The 18,355-nt window shown below is 53.8% G+C and overlaps 8 protein-coding genes across 8 annotated transcripts; 5 read left to right on the forward strand and 3 right to left on the reverse strand.

Annotated features, from left to right (window-relative positions):
* Positions 1-1,021: 1,021 nt before the first annotated feature.
* Positions 1,022-3,439, forward strand: BGZ61DRAFT_467042 (uncharacterized protein). The gene has a single exon (XM_046247730.1). It carries the CDS (start codon positions 1,253-1,255, stop codon positions 3,173-3,175), a length of 1,923 nt encoding a protein of 640 aa, XP_046094656.1. The 5' UTR covers positions 1,022-1,252; the 3' UTR covers positions 3,176-3,439.
* Positions 3,440-4,365, reverse strand: BGZ61DRAFT_467043 (uncharacterized protein). Its single transcript, XM_046247731.1, has 4 exons — positions 4,343-4,365; positions 4,166-4,241; positions 3,983-4,025; positions 3,440-3,914 (listed from the first exon to the last, which is right to left on the reverse strand). The coding sequence occupies exons 1-4, from the start codon at positions 4,346-4,348 to the stop codon at positions 3,770-3,772; spliced, it is 270 nt and encodes an 89-aa protein (XP_046094657.1). The 5' UTR covers positions 4,349-4,365; the 3' UTR covers positions 3,440-3,769.
* A 3,677-nt stretch (positions 4,366-8,042) lies between these two features.
* BGZ61DRAFT_486744 (pyruvate kinase) lies at positions 8,043-9,754 on the forward strand (the record flags this gene model as incomplete). Its single annotated transcript, XM_046249887.1, has 2 exons — positions 8,043-8,497; positions 8,587-9,754. 2 exons carry the CDS (start codon positions 8,043-8,045, stop codon positions 9,752-9,754), a joined length of 1,623 nt encoding a protein of 540 aa, XP_046094658.1.
* A 79-nt stretch (positions 9,755-9,833) lies between these two features.
* Positions 9,834-10,847, reverse strand: BGZ61DRAFT_191556 (uncharacterized protein). Its single transcript, XM_046237802.1, has one exon. The coding sequence runs from the start codon at positions 10,643-10,645 to the stop codon at positions 10,094-10,096; it is 552 nt and encodes a 183-aa protein (XP_046094659.1). The 5' UTR covers positions 10,646-10,847; the 3' UTR covers positions 9,834-10,093.
* A 397-nt stretch (positions 10,848-11,244) lies between these two features.
* Positions 11,245-11,694, forward strand: BGZ61DRAFT_541114 (uncharacterized protein; the record flags this gene model as incomplete). Its single annotated transcript, XM_046254999.1, has 1 exon — positions 11,245-11,694. The coding sequence occupies one exon, from the start codon at positions 11,245-11,247 to the stop codon at positions 11,692-11,694; it is 450 nt and encodes a 149-aa protein (XP_046094660.1).
* A 446-nt stretch (positions 11,695-12,140) lies between these two features.
* BGZ61DRAFT_467056 (kinase-like domain-containing protein) lies at positions 12,141-14,919 on the reverse strand. Its single transcript, XM_046247732.1, has 3 exons — positions 14,736-14,919; positions 13,163-14,652; positions 12,141-13,108 (listed from the first exon to the last, which is right to left on the reverse strand). Exons 1-3 carry the CDS (start codon positions 14,780-14,782, stop codon positions 12,423-12,425), a joined length of 2,223 nt encoding a protein of 740 aa, XP_046094661.1. The 5' UTR covers positions 14,783-14,919; the 3' UTR covers positions 12,141-12,422.
* Positions 14,920-15,531: 612 nt separating this feature from the next.
* BGZ61DRAFT_434685 (uncharacterized protein) lies at positions 15,532-16,566 on the forward strand (the record flags this gene model as incomplete). The annotated part of the gene is made up of 1 exon (XM_046243965.1): positions 15,532-16,566. The coding sequence occupies one exon, from the start codon at positions 15,532-15,534 to the stop codon at positions 16,564-16,566; it is 1,035 nt and encodes a 344-aa protein (XP_046094662.1).
* A 191-nt stretch (positions 16,567-16,757) lies between these two features.
* On the forward strand, positions 16,758-18,217 carry BGZ61DRAFT_191638 (uncharacterized protein). Its single transcript, XM_046237803.1, has 2 exons — positions 16,758-17,778; positions 17,964-18,217. Exon 1 carries the CDS (start codon positions 17,020-17,022, stop codon positions 17,716-17,718), a length of 699 nt encoding a protein of 232 aa, XP_046094663.1. The 5' UTR covers positions 16,758-17,019; the 3' UTR covers positions 17,719-17,778; positions 17,964-18,217.
* Positions 18,218-18,355: the final 138 nt, after the last annotated feature.

Below are 18,355 nucleotides of genomic sequence, written 5' to 3' on the forward strand. Positions count from 1 at the left end.
ACGCTCAGCGTGCTCTGAGCACACTGTACATAGTGCGCCTCCCGCTGTACTACGTAGTATTTGTCGCTGTAGCCGCACCTGTAGCCGCCCGTATGCCTCCCGTCCACAATCCACTATCCGTACTTCGTGCTCCAGTTATTGCTCCATAATTCTCCACGTCTGTCTCGTACTCTGATCCCTCCTCCGGAACACTTATCCCTCCTTTTATTGCGCTGCAGCTTGACCAATCCCTATTGCGCAAGACTCACACAAACTATTGAACACATCTTCTTTCACTTCTGTCACAATCCTTTTTTAGGCTTTGAGTAAAACGTGAGAACCGTGCTGGTTGTACACGTGACTGACTTTTACTCACTTAACTTCCTCTGGACCTGGACGGTAGGTCATGACCGCTTATCCTACAAACATAGATCGAGTCATACACTATTAGTCCTATTCTCTGAGTTATATTGTCGCCGCCTCTCACACATGTTTAACCCCACGAGGAATATGACTCAACCGGCCGGAAGACATCACATTCTCGTCCGTCCCCACATCCACTCACTAGAAACGGCCGCCGTGTATGATGTATCCGGATCGAGCCTTGCCTGTTGAAGACCAAGCAAGGGCCACGACAACATGACAACGAATGTAATACGTGATGGCTTGCACTTTAAAAGTCAACGGCGGGTCTCGGAATCTCCTAGAGTGTCACATTTCCTCTAGATTCCGTCACGAAGCATCGCCTCTCGGGGAACAGCCCAGTGACTATTGCCGATATACTGAGTATTCTAATTCGCCCAAAATCTAGGCTATTATTTGTAGAGTATAGAGTACTTGTTTATTACATACCTACCTAGTAGGTAACAATATACTCATGATATATTTCTTACCAAGATCCTGCCTTCCTCAATGTGCCCACCTATCTAATCACCCGGGCGTACATACTCCTGCCCCACTGTGCACTAGAGGCTGCCTGTGGGAGACAGCACTGTGACCAAAACGGGAAACCACGGCACGGCGCGCGCGCTCGCTGACCAGGCACATGCCAAACCTCGAACGTGACCTCTTCCTCACCGTCCAGGTTGTCACAACTCTTCCTCACACGATCAATCTTTATCAGGTTTAACGAAATCATCCTTCTACTCCGGTTTTCGCTCGGCGCATGCTGAAGCAAACTTCTCCTTATCTGGGAATGTAGTTAACCTTCAGATCGCCTCCTCCCGATCGCTCCCTTGACTTTCCTGCAAGGCTCCACCTCGAATCCTCAGCCATGACGTCGCAGTCTCTCCTTGATCGAATCTCCAATTCCCGACACCACCTCCCAATCCTCCCCTTGCACAATCGCTCGAATCGGCCACCCAGCGAATACCCTCTCGATGAACTTGAACCTCGACCGGACGAAACCATGACCGCCGACCTTGAGCCCCCTCGCCCAAGATTCCGAAGACCAGCAGCACAGGGTGACTCCACACGACTTCCCTCACCACCAGCCTCGTGGGATACCAAAATGCGCTCGCCGGGCTCGCCATCCAGGACTCGACCGAAACCAATATTCTCGCAGCCGCCGCCCCCAATCACATCCTCGATCCTACTAAGCAAGCAAGGCTCCCGCCCTTCACTGCCATCAAACTACACGGAGACCTTGGCAGGTAACGGGCTGCTCGCCGCAAGTCGTTCTGGCCTTGAAAGCACTTTTCTACACCAGAGACCTCACGAGGGCGCGTATCGCCCAGACTCTGTATGGCGGAGCCTGCAGCGTCGGGAGAGGGCCCTAGAGCGGGACATTCAACAGCTTCTAGACCTACAGGCTTCAGGGCTGCTCGCAGGAAGCGGAGATAGTGTCTCTGACAGGGACCTAGAGAGAGATAGTGATACAGGTGGTGAGAGTACCTTTTACTCAGCCGCCACATCCAAGTCCCGCATGAGCAGCTCCCTCTATGTTCCGCCACGATCTACACCTGACGGTAACGTGATACCGGTGCGGCAGCCTGCAGCAAGAAAACCTCTGGGCCTTCAGTCCGCTCGCGCCGGCTTGCGTCGGTCGATGGCTGCACTGTCAGAGCTCAAGGCAGAGGAAGATATTCACTTAGACACCGCCCTAGCCCAACGAAAGGACGCATTGGCATACCTCGATACCATGAGTGATAGGAGGGACGGCATTTATGCCGAACTACACGCACTAGAGGAGGATGACCAAGAGCCCTTGGGCAGGGAACTGCGGGAACTTGGTATCGAACAGGAATCTCTGGATCAAGGAATACGTCTGATGGAAGAGAAGCTAGTTGGAATGCGCAATCGCCGGCGATGGGTCCGGGACAAGATTGACGACGTCAAGAATCGGCGAGAATCCGGGTTGAGCGGCTACCGAGCTGCCGGTAGAGACATCGACACTGAGGTTCGGGAGCTGTTGCGACGCCCACCTATTACGCCTTTGGATCTACAAGCCATTAAGCAAAGTGCTGGCCCAGACTCCGGAACAGATACTGAGTCGCCTGGTGGTCTAGATTTCTTGCGACTAAGGCCAGAACGGCGTACTGCTGAAATGGCTCGATCGTGGTGGGAAGGGGAGATTGCTATTCTCGAACGCCGTAAGGCCCAGATTTTGGAAGATCGATGTGCTCTTGTCGAAGGCGCCACAGTGTGGTCGGAAGTGACGAAATTTGTGGCAGACTTTGAATCAACTCTGCGGGAATTGATCAAGAGTGGGCGACATCACAGAGACAAGGTCGCGGCAACGGCATCTCAGGAGGCGATTGATGGGCAGCTTGCGAGAATGGATTCGGTGGTTCAAGAGCTGGAACAGAGACTGCAACTAGCCGAGGATAAGCACTGGAATTTGCTCATCTGTGCGATCGGCGCAGAACTGGAGGCGTTTGTGGAGGCTCAAGGTCTCCTCAAGGCTACCTTTGGAACCCCGGGAGAGGAGCCCGAACTCCTCACAGGATCGTCTCACTCAACTCCACAGAAAGACAAGAACGAACTTTCGAGCCACGACCAGGAGCACAAGGATCATGATGACGAAAGCGATAACGAAGTCCCCCCCGATCTCTTGGTCTCTCGGTTCGGAGACCATGACCAGGACGATGAGCCGCCTAGTCCTCACCCAAGCGGCGACGTACCTAGCCAGAGAGATGGCGAGACCAATGATGTACCGCCTGAGTTCTTGGCAGAGCACGGGAGTCAAGTAGATTAGGAGACGGCCAGCAGAAGCTTTATGATCAAGTGGACGATGGAGTTGTTGTGAGGTGTTCGAATATACCCGGGTCGCAATCGACCTTTATTTAATTGGCTCTAAATCTATGGAAAGAAGTCCTTGGCAACTCAGAAGCATCAACACAAGCATGAATCATATCTCACTCGAGAGTCACGGAAACCAACTCATAAATCGAAAATGAGGGTAGGAAATGATCAGCGAAAGCCACATGAAAATGTGTCTGAGGCAGCATGGGTAATAGACTCTGGGTCTTTATATCATTGATTCAATATTCACGTGCATAGTCCTGCACCATAACGCCGCTATCAAGATAAGGCGCCTCGTGCTGATCTGCATGCTGGTGTTTGCTAGCGTCCATGCATCCTTCCTGCTACCATAAACCTGATGACGGCAGAAATGTCGGAGTGTGTCCAGCTCGAGGCGCGTATAGAACAATTCCTTGCATTCCCAAAACACGAATTCATATCCATCATGAGGCGAGACATAAAACATATACCGAGGATAGAGTCCACTCCGATTCGAAGTGGCGGCCTAGGTATTCCAGCTAGCCGTGTCGAGTCGTGGTAGATGAGCTCATCGGGTGCGCTCAAAGTAGCCGCTGGATCCGGCGATGGCAACGGACTGGTCCATCACCCATTCACCAACACCGAGGTACTTGTCGATCCATCCTCCGAGGTCCTTGTTTTCACCGGCAACTTTGTCCCTCTTGAAACTGGGTCTAGGAGGTCCCGAAACGGGTTCGAGTCAGATATGCTGGGTCGGGAGGGTTTGAGGTTGGATACTCACGTCAAACCAGTCGATCGCTTCATTCCGGCGAGGAAGGCCGAGACTATGACTGGTTAGCAGATGCCGAGAGAGAAGGAGGAAGCAGAAAGGTGGATAACAACGATCCGATCCGGGGGTTCGGGATACGGCTTGGAGCTGAGCGGGGCCAGCCGAGACGGAGAAGAAGAAGAAAGGTAAACTCACTGAGAACGGCATCGAATGCGTAGTGGGTTAATCGTCCGACCTTTGACCAGAGCCCCAGCGTCAGTAGGTTGAGGAACTGCAGAGGAGTCTTAGACGGGCTAGGCCAGACGGCGAGCTCGACGGGCAGGGCAGAGCTCGGGAAGACTATTGGCGACTGGAGGGAAGGGAATCACATACCACCATGATGTCTGCTTCCGGAGCAGGTAAAGGGCTATATCGAGGAGGAGCAGGTATGCGCAGGTGGCGTTCGAATGGGTAGGCGTTGTCGTTGGAGATTTGAGGCTCGATGGAGAGTGATGGAGACGGAGTCAGCTACACCGTCGTCATGCGACCACGCCATTTGCCATCTGGGGAGCGGGACTTGGTTGATGTGGGCCTACGGCGTGCAGGCGCCGAAGCTCCGGGGGCTGGGGAGTTGACTGGGCAATCTGGTGAAAGTTCACGTGTCGGTGGAGACCAGTTCCGGGTTCTCACGTGACTATCCACGTGCACCTTGACATGTGATAGCAGTCTCAAAGACCAGCACGGCTTACCAAATCTGGATCTCTCAAAAACAGTCCCGCCCCGGCTCGTGGGACCGACGTTGACCCGGCTGCGATCTGAGCTAGACTCAAACAGGATGGAGGGGTTAAGCGGGGCATCGCGGCGATGCCATGTTGGACTTGCCGCTGGGTGGCGCCTACGGACAGACCTACAGACGTACATGATGCATCATGGCGTCGGGATTGGGGTTTGCAGCTGCGTTCGGTAAGGTCAAGGTCTGTAAGCTGGACCCCTCAGCTAAGCCATTAGCCCAACGTATTACTCCGTACACGACTCGGCGATATACCACATTGGGAGATCCAGTTAAAAAGTGGTTGAGGGATAATGATGGCCCAGAACAGGCGCGGGGAGCACGCAAAAAAGACTCGAGACAACGGGCAAAGCGCCGAGTCTTGTCCAGACGAGGCAAATGAAGAGCAAAATGCCTCACGGCATGGTGCCCCCCATTTCTACTACATCACGTATTACCCCAACGGATCGTATTATCTACCGGTATCTCCATGAGTCGGGCAGAATGCCGTTACCCAATACGACGAGCTATATTTGTCTCTACCAAGGTAGGCCACCTTGCCGACCTAGGTGAGGGGCTGAGCTGGCGGGTAGCGATTTTTTTTTTGTTGGAGATGGATGTCGGTCAGCAGAAAAGCCAGCCACCACGCCAAGCCAGTGGATGTGAGGGAGAATTGTCCAGGGGAGGGAGGGGTCCTTTCTGGAGCTCTGGTCTCGCGCTTGGCGGGGATCCAAAGCCCTTGACTCGGTGTAATCTGTGGTCTTTCGGGCCGGCATCAGATCAGTCAGTCGAGGGAGGAAGAGAAACTGAAGAGGGGATGTGCTGCCCACTGTGGCGCTACCAATGACAGAGAAGACTGAACGGACCCTGGCTCTCTCGGATTCTTCTTATCCGCCGATATATTTTATATCGGTTGGGGTGGATGTACGTGTGTACGGAGCTCGTCAAAGACATCAAGACCAACCACAGATAGACGCGCTAATGAATGACTCTTCAAAGCATGGCATACTACGTAGTACATGGCCTTCTTACCTCTAACCCACTGTCAAGCAAACCCCCAACCATGTTAGCGACTCAGCGGCACGATACGTGTCTAGGGGAATGATTGGATCCGCCCCAATCAGTATTTGGGCCGACTGAGGCGGGCGGGCAGAGAGGCGCATGGCATGCCTTTGATCAAACACGACGGTGCACAATGTGTTATGCGCCCCTGAGTCCCCGTGTTAACAGCCGCCAGTTCCAGTGGTTGATGTATAAAGTATTAAAGCACGGTACCCGACCCGAGCAGCTAGCACACGCGTGGTGAGACATGGCATGATGAGCAACAGATAAGAGAGGAGCCGGGTCGGTGGCAACCAACGTGGACTCTTCGTCGAGACACGAGGGGCGGTGGGCAATGAATGGTGTGCATTGTCCGTGGATCTGGATGGTGTTGACGTCGACGCATCATCCCCGCACACACATTAGATGAGAAAAGAAAAAAAAACACTGCACTGCACAGTGGTTCGCCGGTAGAACAGAGAGGATGCAGCTACTGGCGGCTGGTGCAGTAGCGGCAGAAGCACTGGGGCGGGCGCATTTATTGGGGCATTCCGCGCCGAAGGGGCCGCCTCGCTGCGGGAAAATAGCCTCAGTGTAAGAGCGCCTCAGGTCGCTAACGCTGCAGCAGTTGCAGTCGTAGTGGGGGGTGGGGGGGGAGAGCTACCCAGCTGGGTAAGGGTGGGCAGCTTCAGGGCGGGCTTTCACGACGTTGGACCTCAAGCTAGCTGGCCATTCCTTGACCTCCCCATTCATTACCTATTACATACTACTGCGATTACGAACCTGAGTTCTGGAGGTAGGCAGAGGTGCCATGTTATCAGAGCGCTTAGCTTGGATTGGGAAGAGGAAGGAGGCAAAATATGTGCCAAGCCTGCGAGAATCCTCCTACGAAGACAGCTGCGGCGTAAGAAGAGTCATGTCTAAGAGCCCAAGGGCCCTCGGTGGCATGAAACCGGCGGGAGCTGACAGAGAGAGGAAGGAGCAGAGAGAGGAAGGAGCAGAGAGAGGAAGGAGCAGAGAGAGGAGGCAACCGAGCGAGCATTGCACGAGATTGTCCCAGAGTCCTAGCGGTCCGAGTCTAGGTGAGAATGGCGCGCGCTCCGAGCGGGTAGGTGATGTGCTCCGTAAGGATTGAGAGCCCCATCCCAGCGAGGGCGGACTGGCAAATCTCCGTCCGTGCTACCGTGACGTGCCTCGCCCATCCACATCCCTTCGTTTGTCAGAGATACTTTTTTGTTTCCAAGGCGGGCAGGTAGCCACTACCATGGCTCCTTCCCCGGTCAGGTAGGTACGTAGTCCACATAGTCTGTGAAAATCTGAGGGGAGAGGTGAGGGGATGGTGAGGGGAGGAGCGAGGGAGGCTGCCTCTTGCTTGGGCTTTTATTAGTCTGGCCCATCACCACCTCAACCACCACCAACTTTTCTTTCTTCTCCTCCCTTCTCCTCCACATCCACCTTCGCCCACCTACCAACCGACCAAATCGTCCTCCCGAACCCCCCTTTTCTCCTCGACCGAGCCTCGTTGGCATAGTCAGATTCATCGTTCGCTGCCGCCTCGGAATTGTTCCAGGGAGTGCACGTTCCCCGCCGTCTCTGACCACCTCGTCGTCCTTTGATTACATCGTACGGTGGCTACACTCGTACAACGAAACAGACACCTGTAAGTTGCCTGTGTCCTGCGTCGACTCAGAGATGGCGTGTCTCTGGGGCCGCGAGCGAGCGACCCGGCTCTCGCTATGGCTTTGGCTCTAGCCCTTGCTGGGCCTTTGGCCTGGGAGCTTCTCTCGCTGGCTTCACTGACTCTGCCGTCTCCAACGTTCAATGTTTTTGAACATCTGGATTTTCGACAGTTACGCTGCCAGCTACATATTATCCTATCCTCGTACCTCCCGTCGTCGTCATTCTGTCGTTACGCCCCAAGCAACAATTCAGCAGCCCAAAGCACAGCTCTCCTTGCCCACCGCACCTCAAAAACCCACCACATCTCATCCCACCACGTCACATCACATCACACCCATGACGCCCCGTCATGCCTGGCCCATGGCCCCCCCATGTCCCTACTGTGACCCCCCCGTGCTTGCATTGCCTCTGCATCGCTCATTCGAGCCTTGCGTCTGGTCTCTGCTCGCCTCACAGAAGCCACCACCCAACATATATCAATTGCATTTCCCACTCCCCCTCCAAATTCGCCTCCTTCCATCCTCCCATCCTCAGCTCCTCTGCTGATAACGCCCGCCACCATCTAAATCTACCCCGCTCAAGCCCATCACTAACTCGCCCACCATGGCTCCCAGACCCTCCCACAAGCGTGCCCAGAGCATCATGACCGCCACCACCCAGGAACACCTCGAGCTCGGCGGTAAGATCTCGTGGCTTGCCTCGCTGAACACCGCATACCGACCCTCGCGCAACTACCGCCGTTCCTCCATTATCTGCACCATTGGCCCCAAGACCAACTCGGTCGAGGCCATCAACCGTCTGCGTGATGCCGGTCTCAACGTCGTCCGCATGAACTTCTCCCACGGCTCGTACGAGTACCACAAGTCCGTCATTGACAACGCCCGCGCCGCTGAGCAGGTCCAGCCCGGTCGCCATGTCGCCATTGCCCTGGACACCAAGGGCCCCGAGATCCGAACCGGTAACACCCCCAACGATGAGGACATTCCCATCGCTGTCGGTACCATCATGAACATTACCACCGACGAGGCCTACGCCACTAAGTGCAACACCGAGAACATGTTAGTTGCACCCACCCCGCCCACCGCGCTCTCCGATCCTCGCACCCTGCGATAAGCCCCTCCCCGCTAACAAAACATCCCCAACGCAGGTACGTTGACTACAAGAACATTACCAAGGTCATTGAGCCCGGTCGTGTCATCTACGTCGATGATGGTGTCCTCGCCTTTGACGTCCTGAGCATCAAGGATGAGCAGACCATTGAGGTCCAGGCCCGCAACAACGGCTTCATCTGCTCCAAGAAGGGTGTCAACCTGCCCAACACCGATGTCGACCTTCCCGCCCTGTCCGAGAAGGACAAGGCCGATCTCAGGTTCGGTGTCGAGAATAACGTTGACATGGTCTTCGCCTCTTTCATTCGCCGAGCCCAGGACATCCGAGACATCCGTGATGTTCTCGGTGAGGATGGCAAGCGAATCCAGATCATTGCCAAGATTGAGAACCGACAGGGTCTCAACAACTTCAAGGAGATCCTTGAGGAGACTGACGGTGTCATGGTCGCCCGTGGTGATCTCGGCATCGAGATTCCTGCCGCCGAGGTGTTCGCCGCCCAGAAGAAGCTGATTGCCATGTGCAACTTGGCCGGCAAGCCCGTCATTTGCGCCACCCAGATGCTCGAGTCCATGATCAAGAACCCCCGCCCCACCCGTGCCGAGATCAGCGATGTTGGCAACGCCATCACCGACGGTGCCGACTGTGTCATGCTTTCAGGCGAGACTGCCAAGGGTAGCTACCCCGCCGAGGCCGTCCACGAGATGCACGAGGCCTGCCTCAAGGCTGAGAACACCATCCCCTACGTCTCCCACTTCGAGGAGCTGTGCACTCTGGTCAAGCGCCCCGTCAGCACCGTCGAGTCTTGCGCCATGGCCGCTGTCCGTGCCTCGCTCGATCTTGGTGCTGGTGGCATCATCGTCCTGTCGACCTCTGGCGAGTCTGCTCGTATGCTGTCTAAGTACCGACCCGTGTGCCCTATCTTCATGGTGACCCGAAACGCCACCACCTCTCGATTCAGCCATCTGTACCGTGGCGTGTACCCCTTCCTGTTCCCCGAGGCCAAGCCCGACTTCACTCAGGTTAACTGGCAGGAGGATGTCGACAAGCGTATCAAGTGGGCTGTCAACAACGCTCTGCGTCTCAAGGTCCTCACCGCCGGCGACACCGTCGTCGTCGTGCAGGGCTGGAAGGGTGGCATGGGTAACACCAACACCCTGCGTATCGTCAAGGCCGACCCCGAGCACCTGGGCATTGGCCAGTTGTAAATGGGTTGAGCCCAAGGACAGGAAAGGATAGGCGGAAATGCTTTAATACACAAACAAGTAATGATAGACAAGGGCAAGGGTTGCTTCAGGGTTAGGTACTGGGTTTTCGAGTTCTAAATGAAGAATCAATGAGCTAGGGGGAAAACAGACTCCTATCAACTCTTCAACATCTATGTTACGATTGTCCAATGTGAGGGTGCCTGTGATAACCAAAGCTTTAACGGTCCATGATCGACTCCGAGACAACATCTGGGTAGCATAAAGAAGATGGCGTGATGCAACAGGCAGGGCGTAAGTTTCCCGGGAGCCGTGTGGATAAGTTCATGCATCCACACCGGATCAAGGTGGACATGTGCCAGCAAGGATCATGCATGGGTTTCCACCGGGTAGCGGATAATCCCCCCGAGAGACACAACCACGATGAAGCAAATGCACGATAAGTGCTGTCACTGCTCTGGTTTCGACGAACCCCTGACCTGACCGATGTATTGGTTGTGTGGACCCATGATGATGTTTCCGGGGGAGTGGACTGATGACGAAAGGAGAAGATGCAGAAACAGATGAGGCGCCTCGATAATCTTGGGTTCTGGCATGATGAGATGGCGCAAATCTGGCCTCCCAGGGCTCCCTATCCGAGCACGGGTCCTCCCGTGGCGGAGCTGACAGACCGGGCGTCTTAGTCTTTGTTGTTGTCAGGCCACTTGGCTTCATATCACGGCGCCTCAGCGGGCAACCGGAAATGGCTGAGTTAACCTCGGCAACAGCACCATTTCTTGGCAATGAAAGCAAAGATGGGTGCGGAGAGCTGAGAAGTGGTCTAGAAACCAACGAGTTTGGGGTGACTCCGACGTCACAGTCGACTCGTTCGCAGAAGATGCTGGGTGCTCTCATTTGTTCGCTTCGCTACTACATGAGGACTTGACGTCTAGAAGTCACTGGTACGGGTTGGAGGAATCGCCAGAGAAGTCCCATTTGCAACACGAGAGCACGGTTCACATGTCACGTTGAGGAGTAGAACAGAATCCTCGGCGACTTATGCTGCAGAGGACTCTGTCTTTGTTACTCTCTCCTCTGCTCGAGTCCTGAGCGAACATGCGGAGTGAGAGGTCAGACCGGGCTGTTCATTACATGTTCATGTATCTGACTAACACCACCAATTATTCACAAACCATTCCAAAAATTTGAACAGCTTCCTCGGGTTGGACTACATGTAGTCTCATTACTTAGGTTCACCATAGAGTCATATCAACATGTTATCATATTTCGAAAGACACTCATCAAGTTCTCGGGGCAGATATGATAGCGTCAAGTATAAATCAAAGCCAGTCGTCTCCGAAACCCAGCCATCCTCTCACTTTCACAACCACCACTAAAAGCTCATACTCTGTCTTCCAAATCAGATTCTCTTCTCGGAACTCTTCCGCTGCCTTCTTCTTACACTTCTTACTCCCCTTTAACTTCTCTAACTTCTTCCTCCGTCCCCGACCATCATGTGCTGGTACGCTCGGGTCACCTTCCGCTGCGGCTGCCAAACGACGCGGTCTCCCGTCGAGATTCCCAACGCAGCAAAGGAGGGATTCCGATATTACGGGGACTCAGATTTTCTACTCCTGTGCGAAGGTGCATCGATTGTCAATCAATGTTGCCCAAAGTACGATATCTACCCACACCAAGGGTTTTCTACACATGTGGAAGGGCTTTGCCTTGGCTGCCTGGCAAAAGCATTTCAGCCGAAGCTGACAGACGACGGAGATTACGTATATCAAGAATGGGAATTCAAAGACTTCTATTCCGATGAGCTCCCAGTCGAGGAGAAGCAGAGCGCCTTCCATAATCTTCTTAACTCCGAGCCTACGGAACAAACCGAGTCGGAGAAGCAAACCCAAACTCAGGAGAACACGAAGAATGACACCTCGGCCACGACATTGGCCAAGCAGTAGTTCCACGATGCAGAGACAATACTTCCAATAATTCGGGTTGCCCAGCTATTTATCGAAGGTCAGCGGTTTGTATTGTGGGAAACAAAGAGTAGACACTAGGTTGAGTAAACATTGTAGAAGTAAATAACAATTCTAGTAATCTAACATTCAAATAATTCATGACTTCCAACAAGGCGATTGTGATCAATATTGGCAAGCTAAAGTTGAAGCTCTAGATATCCGCAATGGAAGAGGGCTCGGTACTAACAGCATTTTAATACAGCGCATGCTATGTGATTCTTTCTTCTTTTAGGCAGATGGAGAGATTTACGAGGCTATATTGCAATACAGGCATCCTTGATATGGTAACACCCAACTATTCATGAAGTCAGTATACCAGGTAATGTCTTCACCGTAGCGAGCGTCAATACGACAATCCTCGAAATTTTTGAACAGTTGTTCAATGATTCCGGTTGGAGAGCAAATTGTATTCTCTATTATATATGTAGCTTTTAAGTCGTAGATAAATGCAAATTATCAAACGGTCAGACTTCTGCAGTTTGAACGTTCCAGGGTATGAATAGGCTGTTGATCTCTGGTCCAGTCCAAGGAGTACACGATATCTCGTTTCTGCCTCGATGTAACTGGAGAGGCTCAGCCGCATTTGGTTCACCTTGTACCAGCTGAGTGGGATATTTGGAGCGGGGAGCGGGTTAAAAGGTTCATTCTCGATCGGTGATTTCTCGCCCTTACCACTCAGGCAATCCCTCATGCTCACTTGTTGCACACAGGGCTTTCGATTCCGAGGCCAGCCACAGGACAATGAAGTGAAACGCCAGTAAGAGTAGACTTGTTCCTAGGCCCCAAGCATAGGCTCCGCTTGGAATAAGGCTCCTATGGTCCAGTCCGGTCACCAGTAGAGGCCTCCTTAGTTGTGGCAAGCCCAAGTCCAGGGCGGCCACGGCTACTAGCGGGATGCCAATCTGGGAATTGACGATAAACGGCCAACAAGGCCTGGTGAGGGAGGCCATCTTGGCAAGAAAGATAGTCAGGCGCCCAATGTAGCTCAGTAGAGGGAGATGCGGCCCTGAGATAGTCATTACGCGAAAGAAGAGACCACCAAGCCTACTGCCCATCATTCTCGAGATGGTACCTGGGGGTGCCATCAAGAGTGGAGGGCTGAAGGATTCTCGTTCAGTCTCTTCGAGCTGGTCATTGACGTCGTTGGCGACCGCAGGACTACGAGCTCTGTCTTGGCTGCGGGATATCACCATTGAATGGGAGGCACGGTGGCGAGGGCCGGCCGGATGAGCTTGGTCCTGGCGCATACCTCGTACACCCGTGGATGGTGATTTGTCTCTCTGCGAAGATCCAGGCCACTCGTCGATCGACTGGAAGTTATCCGGTGAGTTTGAGTGCCGGCGCTGGCGTGACCCTGCTTAACAGTAAGAGCAAGACTTGTCAAGACATGATAAAGTCTGACACTCACCTGGGACCGGAGTACTAGGGGCTGCAGGGGAGTCGAGGCTTTGGACTCTGTTCCCGTTGATGCTGAGCGCGGGAACCGGGGCATGGTCTTCTCTTACATCAAAACTCAGGGATTCACCTCTCATCGCCTTGAGGACTTCGTTGGCACTAGGGCGCTCGGCAGGATTCAGCGACAGCAACTTCTTCAAGAGCTGGTAGAGTTTCGAGGGGAGGTCTGGACGTTGCCTCCGTTCATCTTGGAAGCCTTGCCAGTGAGTAATCTCAGCTCTGAGTTTGTCTACATCCTCGAGCTCTTCCTGTATGGCATTGGCGTTGTGGTATGGCAACCTTCCGAAGCACATGAAGAATAGAATCATTCCTAGGGAGAAGATATCCGATTTGGTAGTGAAATTTCCATAGCGGCCTGAAGACTCCATCTTGAGAACCTCGGGGGCGCAGTAAGAAATGGTGCCTGTCGTCCCAGAAGACTTGCGGATGGTGTTCTCGGGCTGGACTTCGCCAAAGTCGCTAATAAGGCAAATCAGCCTTCCACCCTCATGGTGCAGGAGGCAGTTACTAGGTTTGAGATCGCGATGGATGTAGTTTGCGGCATGGAGATAGGCAACACCAGAGGTGATGTCCTTGAAGAGAGAGTAGATTTCATCAAACGACAGCTGGCGGTTGCCTGAGAACAGATCTGTCGGAGGGTCCAGCTGGCCTTTTGACCTCCGGCGCATCTGAGCCTTGAGCTCTTCTTTGGTTGCCTCTCTGGGTGCTCCACCAACAAGATATTGGTGAAGGTCGCCACCATTGCAGTACTGCTGGAGAATGAAGGCGCACGCCACGCTGGGGCCGAAGCGAGTCAGCCTGACATCCTCCAGCCAGACATGGCGGTATGAGACAAGGTTGGGGTGTGACAGTTTGGCAAGCAGCTCGACTTCAATAAGGACTTTCTCCAACCAGGCGTGATCATCGCCCACGGGGACTCGTTTGCAGGCAAACTGGCCCAAAGCACAGCCGTCGATTTCGTGGCGTACCAGCAGGACGACACCCTTGCCTCCCTTTCCGAGGACTCTCTCCTCGACGAAGAACGTATTGAAGTAGCCGGGGCTGAAGGCATTCCGCCGTATCTTGCTGCCTGCGATGGGAGCGACACCGGGGGTGCTGGAGACGAACTCGGCGGTACCGTCCTGGATCTCGGGGGCAGAGTACGATGGCTGAGCTACGGGCCTGGTGGTATCTCCGAGGGCGGGCGTGAAGAACCTCCGCACGGGGCTCGGGGGCGCGTTATCGGGAACGGCGTCGGCGTTGGCGGCGCGGAGCATGCGAAAGTAGTCCGGGTCGACGTAGGACTCATGGCGGGCGCCAAATGACCGGTCATACGGCGGCCGGTCGGAAGAGGGGGAGGGGCGGCCGGTCAGCGGCTGGTGGCAGGTGGGACATTCTGAGAGGCCTCGAATCTCGAGTCGGTGGGAGGTCGAGTCGCGGACGACGATGGCGTTGTGGTGACGGCTTTGCAGCTAAGGTGAGCATGGGAGCATGGGATCGGGATGAGTGGGATGATGCGGGCGGATGACGGATGGCGAATGACGTACAGGACAATCTCCCGGCCCTCGTGGGGTTGGTAGGGAATCAGCGACATGATGGTGTAGCGGCGGCGCGGGCATCGATCTCAGACGCCAGCGCAGCCGTCATGGTGCGAATGGAGGAGCGTCGTTGAAACTATTGATGTTCTGTTGACGTGGGACGGATGGGAACGGGAGAAGAACGTGAGGAGGCTACTGGAGGATCGGAAGAGAAGGAGGCGTATGTCGGCTGTCACTGCTGATTGTCTTAAAAATAGGCGTGATGCAGCAGGTGACACGCCAGCAGCAGGTCGCTATCCGGCAACCCAGGTACTTCCCTATTTAATAGACATGGCATAAAACATCGAGATACTTGAAAATTATGAGTTTATACTTGAAGTTTACTTTGCCGTCTATTTCAATGCCCATTTGTGATCTAGGTACTTGCTCGTTTACTGTGTGTGACCTGGTATCAGCACCCCTCGGAATGCACATTGATGTCATCTGCTAATGGAGCCTGGTGCAGAGGCATTGTTCGCCACATCCTGACCAGTTAAGTTTCCTCCTTCACAGATATCACGCTCAGATCAGTTGCAAGCGTCTCATTTAAGCCCCAAATGTTTTTAGACTTGATTTAAAAAATTATGTTTGGGGGGTAATATCACTGACGACCATTGGTTGTGGCTCTCCAGGGTAGCTTCCTCAGCCATGAAGCGGGTGGGTTCCTTCTCAGGCGGTGTTGAATGTGTGCAGCCTGAATTGCGCACATCAACATCCCGCTCCTTTCAACTCCCCATCACATCACAACACCACGTTTCATTAAACAATGGCTGACCTTCGCCAAGCCTGCGACCGTTGCCACGACAAGAAGCTACGATGTCCAAAACAACCCGGCTCCCTCATCTGTAGCCGCTGCGCAAAAGCCACTGTTCCCTGCATCTTCAGTCCTCCAACCAGATCACTTCTGCGAAATGGCACTGTAGGAGACAGCCAACAGCCCGACTTGGCTGCCTTTGACTGGTCTTCTCTGTTGGAATTCGACCAAGTCTGCAACAATAGTCCTAATGGCGACGCAGTCCAAAGCGCTAATCCATTCGTCACCACGCCACCTGTCAGCGACAACGCCGACACGCCCTCCTTGAGCAACACCTCCGAGCTGGCCAACCTCATGGTTTCGCTAGATCGCATCCACAGCGATTTCCCATTATCTTACATCCACAGACACATGTCCGTTGAAATGGTAAAGCAAATTTCGCAATCTGCCGCCGCAAGATTCGATATGCAGTCGACCATTGAGCTCTTGCTCCAGCAAGGGCAGCAGTTGGCACTCCTCTATCCTCCAGTCCTCAAGAAAGCGCACCGCCATGTCAACCGGCCTCCAGAAGACAGTCAATGTACCATCTCCGACTGCATGCACCATCTGCGCCAGTCCCTCCGGCCCAGGTCACCACCCATCCTGGACCACTCTCTCCTGAACCTCCTAATCGCCTGCCACCTGCGGTTGCTCGATATCTTTGACAACCTCATGGATCATTCAAGAGTCTGTGCCCACGTCTTCTCGACTTTGCCCAAAGACAGCGAGCCCAATTTTGATATCCCCGAGATTCGGATCGGCTCATTCGTGGCACCCAGAGACTCTGCCGCCACCATAATGATTACAATGTTGGTGGAGCTTCATTCTTCATTGGAAGCGAGATGTCAAGAGATGTCTGAAATGGTTATATCTGCCGCCGGTGAGACTTCGCTGGAGTCTCGTGCGCTTAGCTTACAATGTGAGGCTCTCGCGCTACGTTCGGTGGGCACACTTGCCGACATGAAAGGACTCAGGACAAAACTGTTCAGTTCTGGGATCCTAGGATGAGTTGATCCAGGTCCTTCGCGACATGATGCTGTGTCTACTACCTGGGGCTATTTCTCGGCAAATTGACGTCAAAAGAGGCACACCAACTCATCTGCCTACTTACCTGTTGAAGTAAACCAGATAGGCCAGAAGGACCCCAGACCTAACGACGGCCCTACTGCAAGCAACATTAGCATGAACTACGTACTTACACAGTACAGAAATGAGGACGTATCGAGCGCCAACAATGACTGACAGGGGCACGCCACCATCCTCGCCAATCTTTGTAACCTGCTCTCCCATTGCTTGGTCAGCTCCATGTTGATCAGCCATTTATCCCGAACTGCTAGCACTCAAACAACCGCCCAGATCCTACCACACGACCAGAGCTCAATTGGGGTAGGTCGGGTAAACAAGCACAGAAGTCGTGCAAGGGGTGCGTGCCGACTTCCGCGCCATGCACATTAGCGGGGAATGGGACCGGCGTTGAGGTGTCGGTCGGCCGAGAAGACCCAACGCCTGAAATCGCGGGGACCGGGGTCCTCGACTCCCTGTTCGCCCATACGACCCCAGGGCTCCATCAGACGCCCACTCCGACCCTCCATGAAGCAATTGAACAACATGGTGGAGCGTACTGGAGACCAATCAGGGCAGAAAGACTCGAGCACCTTTTGCTTCTGGTTGGATTCTTGGAACCGGGGCAGCCCTGGGGCTCTTCGGGTACACGTGAATGAGGTGCCCCTGCCGTCGTCGAGCAAGCCAAATCAAGGCAAGCTTGTTCGGAGTTGTCCCAGAGCCCGAAGGGCTTACGAACAATACTACGTACTACGTACACAACGACTGTTGCAGAGAGACATGGACCCAAGGCTGGGAATAACGGATCCGAAGCGAATAGCAGGGGTGGCGGAGATTGGGACACCCGTGGTACTGGGAGGATCTAATCGGACGAGACGACGAACTGCCTGGGCTACGAGCGGCAATAATTTTCATTTCCCTCAGTCTCACTCTTTCTCCTCATCGCCTCCTCTTCCCTCTCGTTTCTTTGTCTCGTCATCTTTCGCATTACCCTTATTCTACCTTCGTCTTGTTGTTTTATCAACTATCTTCCGACCTGTCGGACAAAAGCTTCGACTGTCTGTTCCCGCTCACCCGTTAAGACTGACCTCACTTTAACATCAAACGGTTACGGACGGAAAAGGTAACTAACTTTGCCTGGCCGTGCCGTGGTTGTACGTAAGTCATCCCAAAAGCCTTGCCAGGGCCCTGACATATGATTCGGGCTCGATCCAACAATTTCTTTCTTCTCATCTGCCTTCTCCTCTCTGGCCTCTTCTTCTTGTCTTCCTCGGAGTTTCTTTTGTTGTCAGACCACCCCCCATTTCTTGGCCTGAACTGACTGGAGCTTCCCCACTGCTCAGTGGAAATTTCCAGTGACGATCAGTGGATGATTCAGTGGATCACACCCCAGACCCGCTGTAAACGGCTACTCTGCAGGGCCTCTCCCCACCATTTGGCCCCGTTGCCCACTGTTGGCTCGCTAGAACTGAGCTACTCTCTGGGGAACTCCTAACTGAGTCAAGCTTAACCGGGAAGCTTTTCCTGTGACGGTACGTACCCACCACATCCTCCCAGGACAATTTTGGAACCGGAAGTTACGGTAGTCGGTTGATTGATGAGTTGGTCGAACTTGATCATCCTTCAAGTATAAGTAACTTGCGCGTTCTGAAAACATTTATGACAATGACTTCTTATGCGCATTCAATTCACAGAGAAGGTGTTAGTCATGACCGTGGAGCTAATTCATACAATC

The sequence above is a fragment of the Ilyonectria robusta genome (assembly GCF_021365365.1).
Source record: "Ilyonectria robusta strain PMI_751 chromosome Unknown BGZ61scaffold_54, whole genome shotgun sequence".
NCBI lineage: Eukaryota > Fungi > Ascomycota > Sordariomycetes > Hypocreales > Nectriaceae > Ilyonectria > Ilyonectria robusta.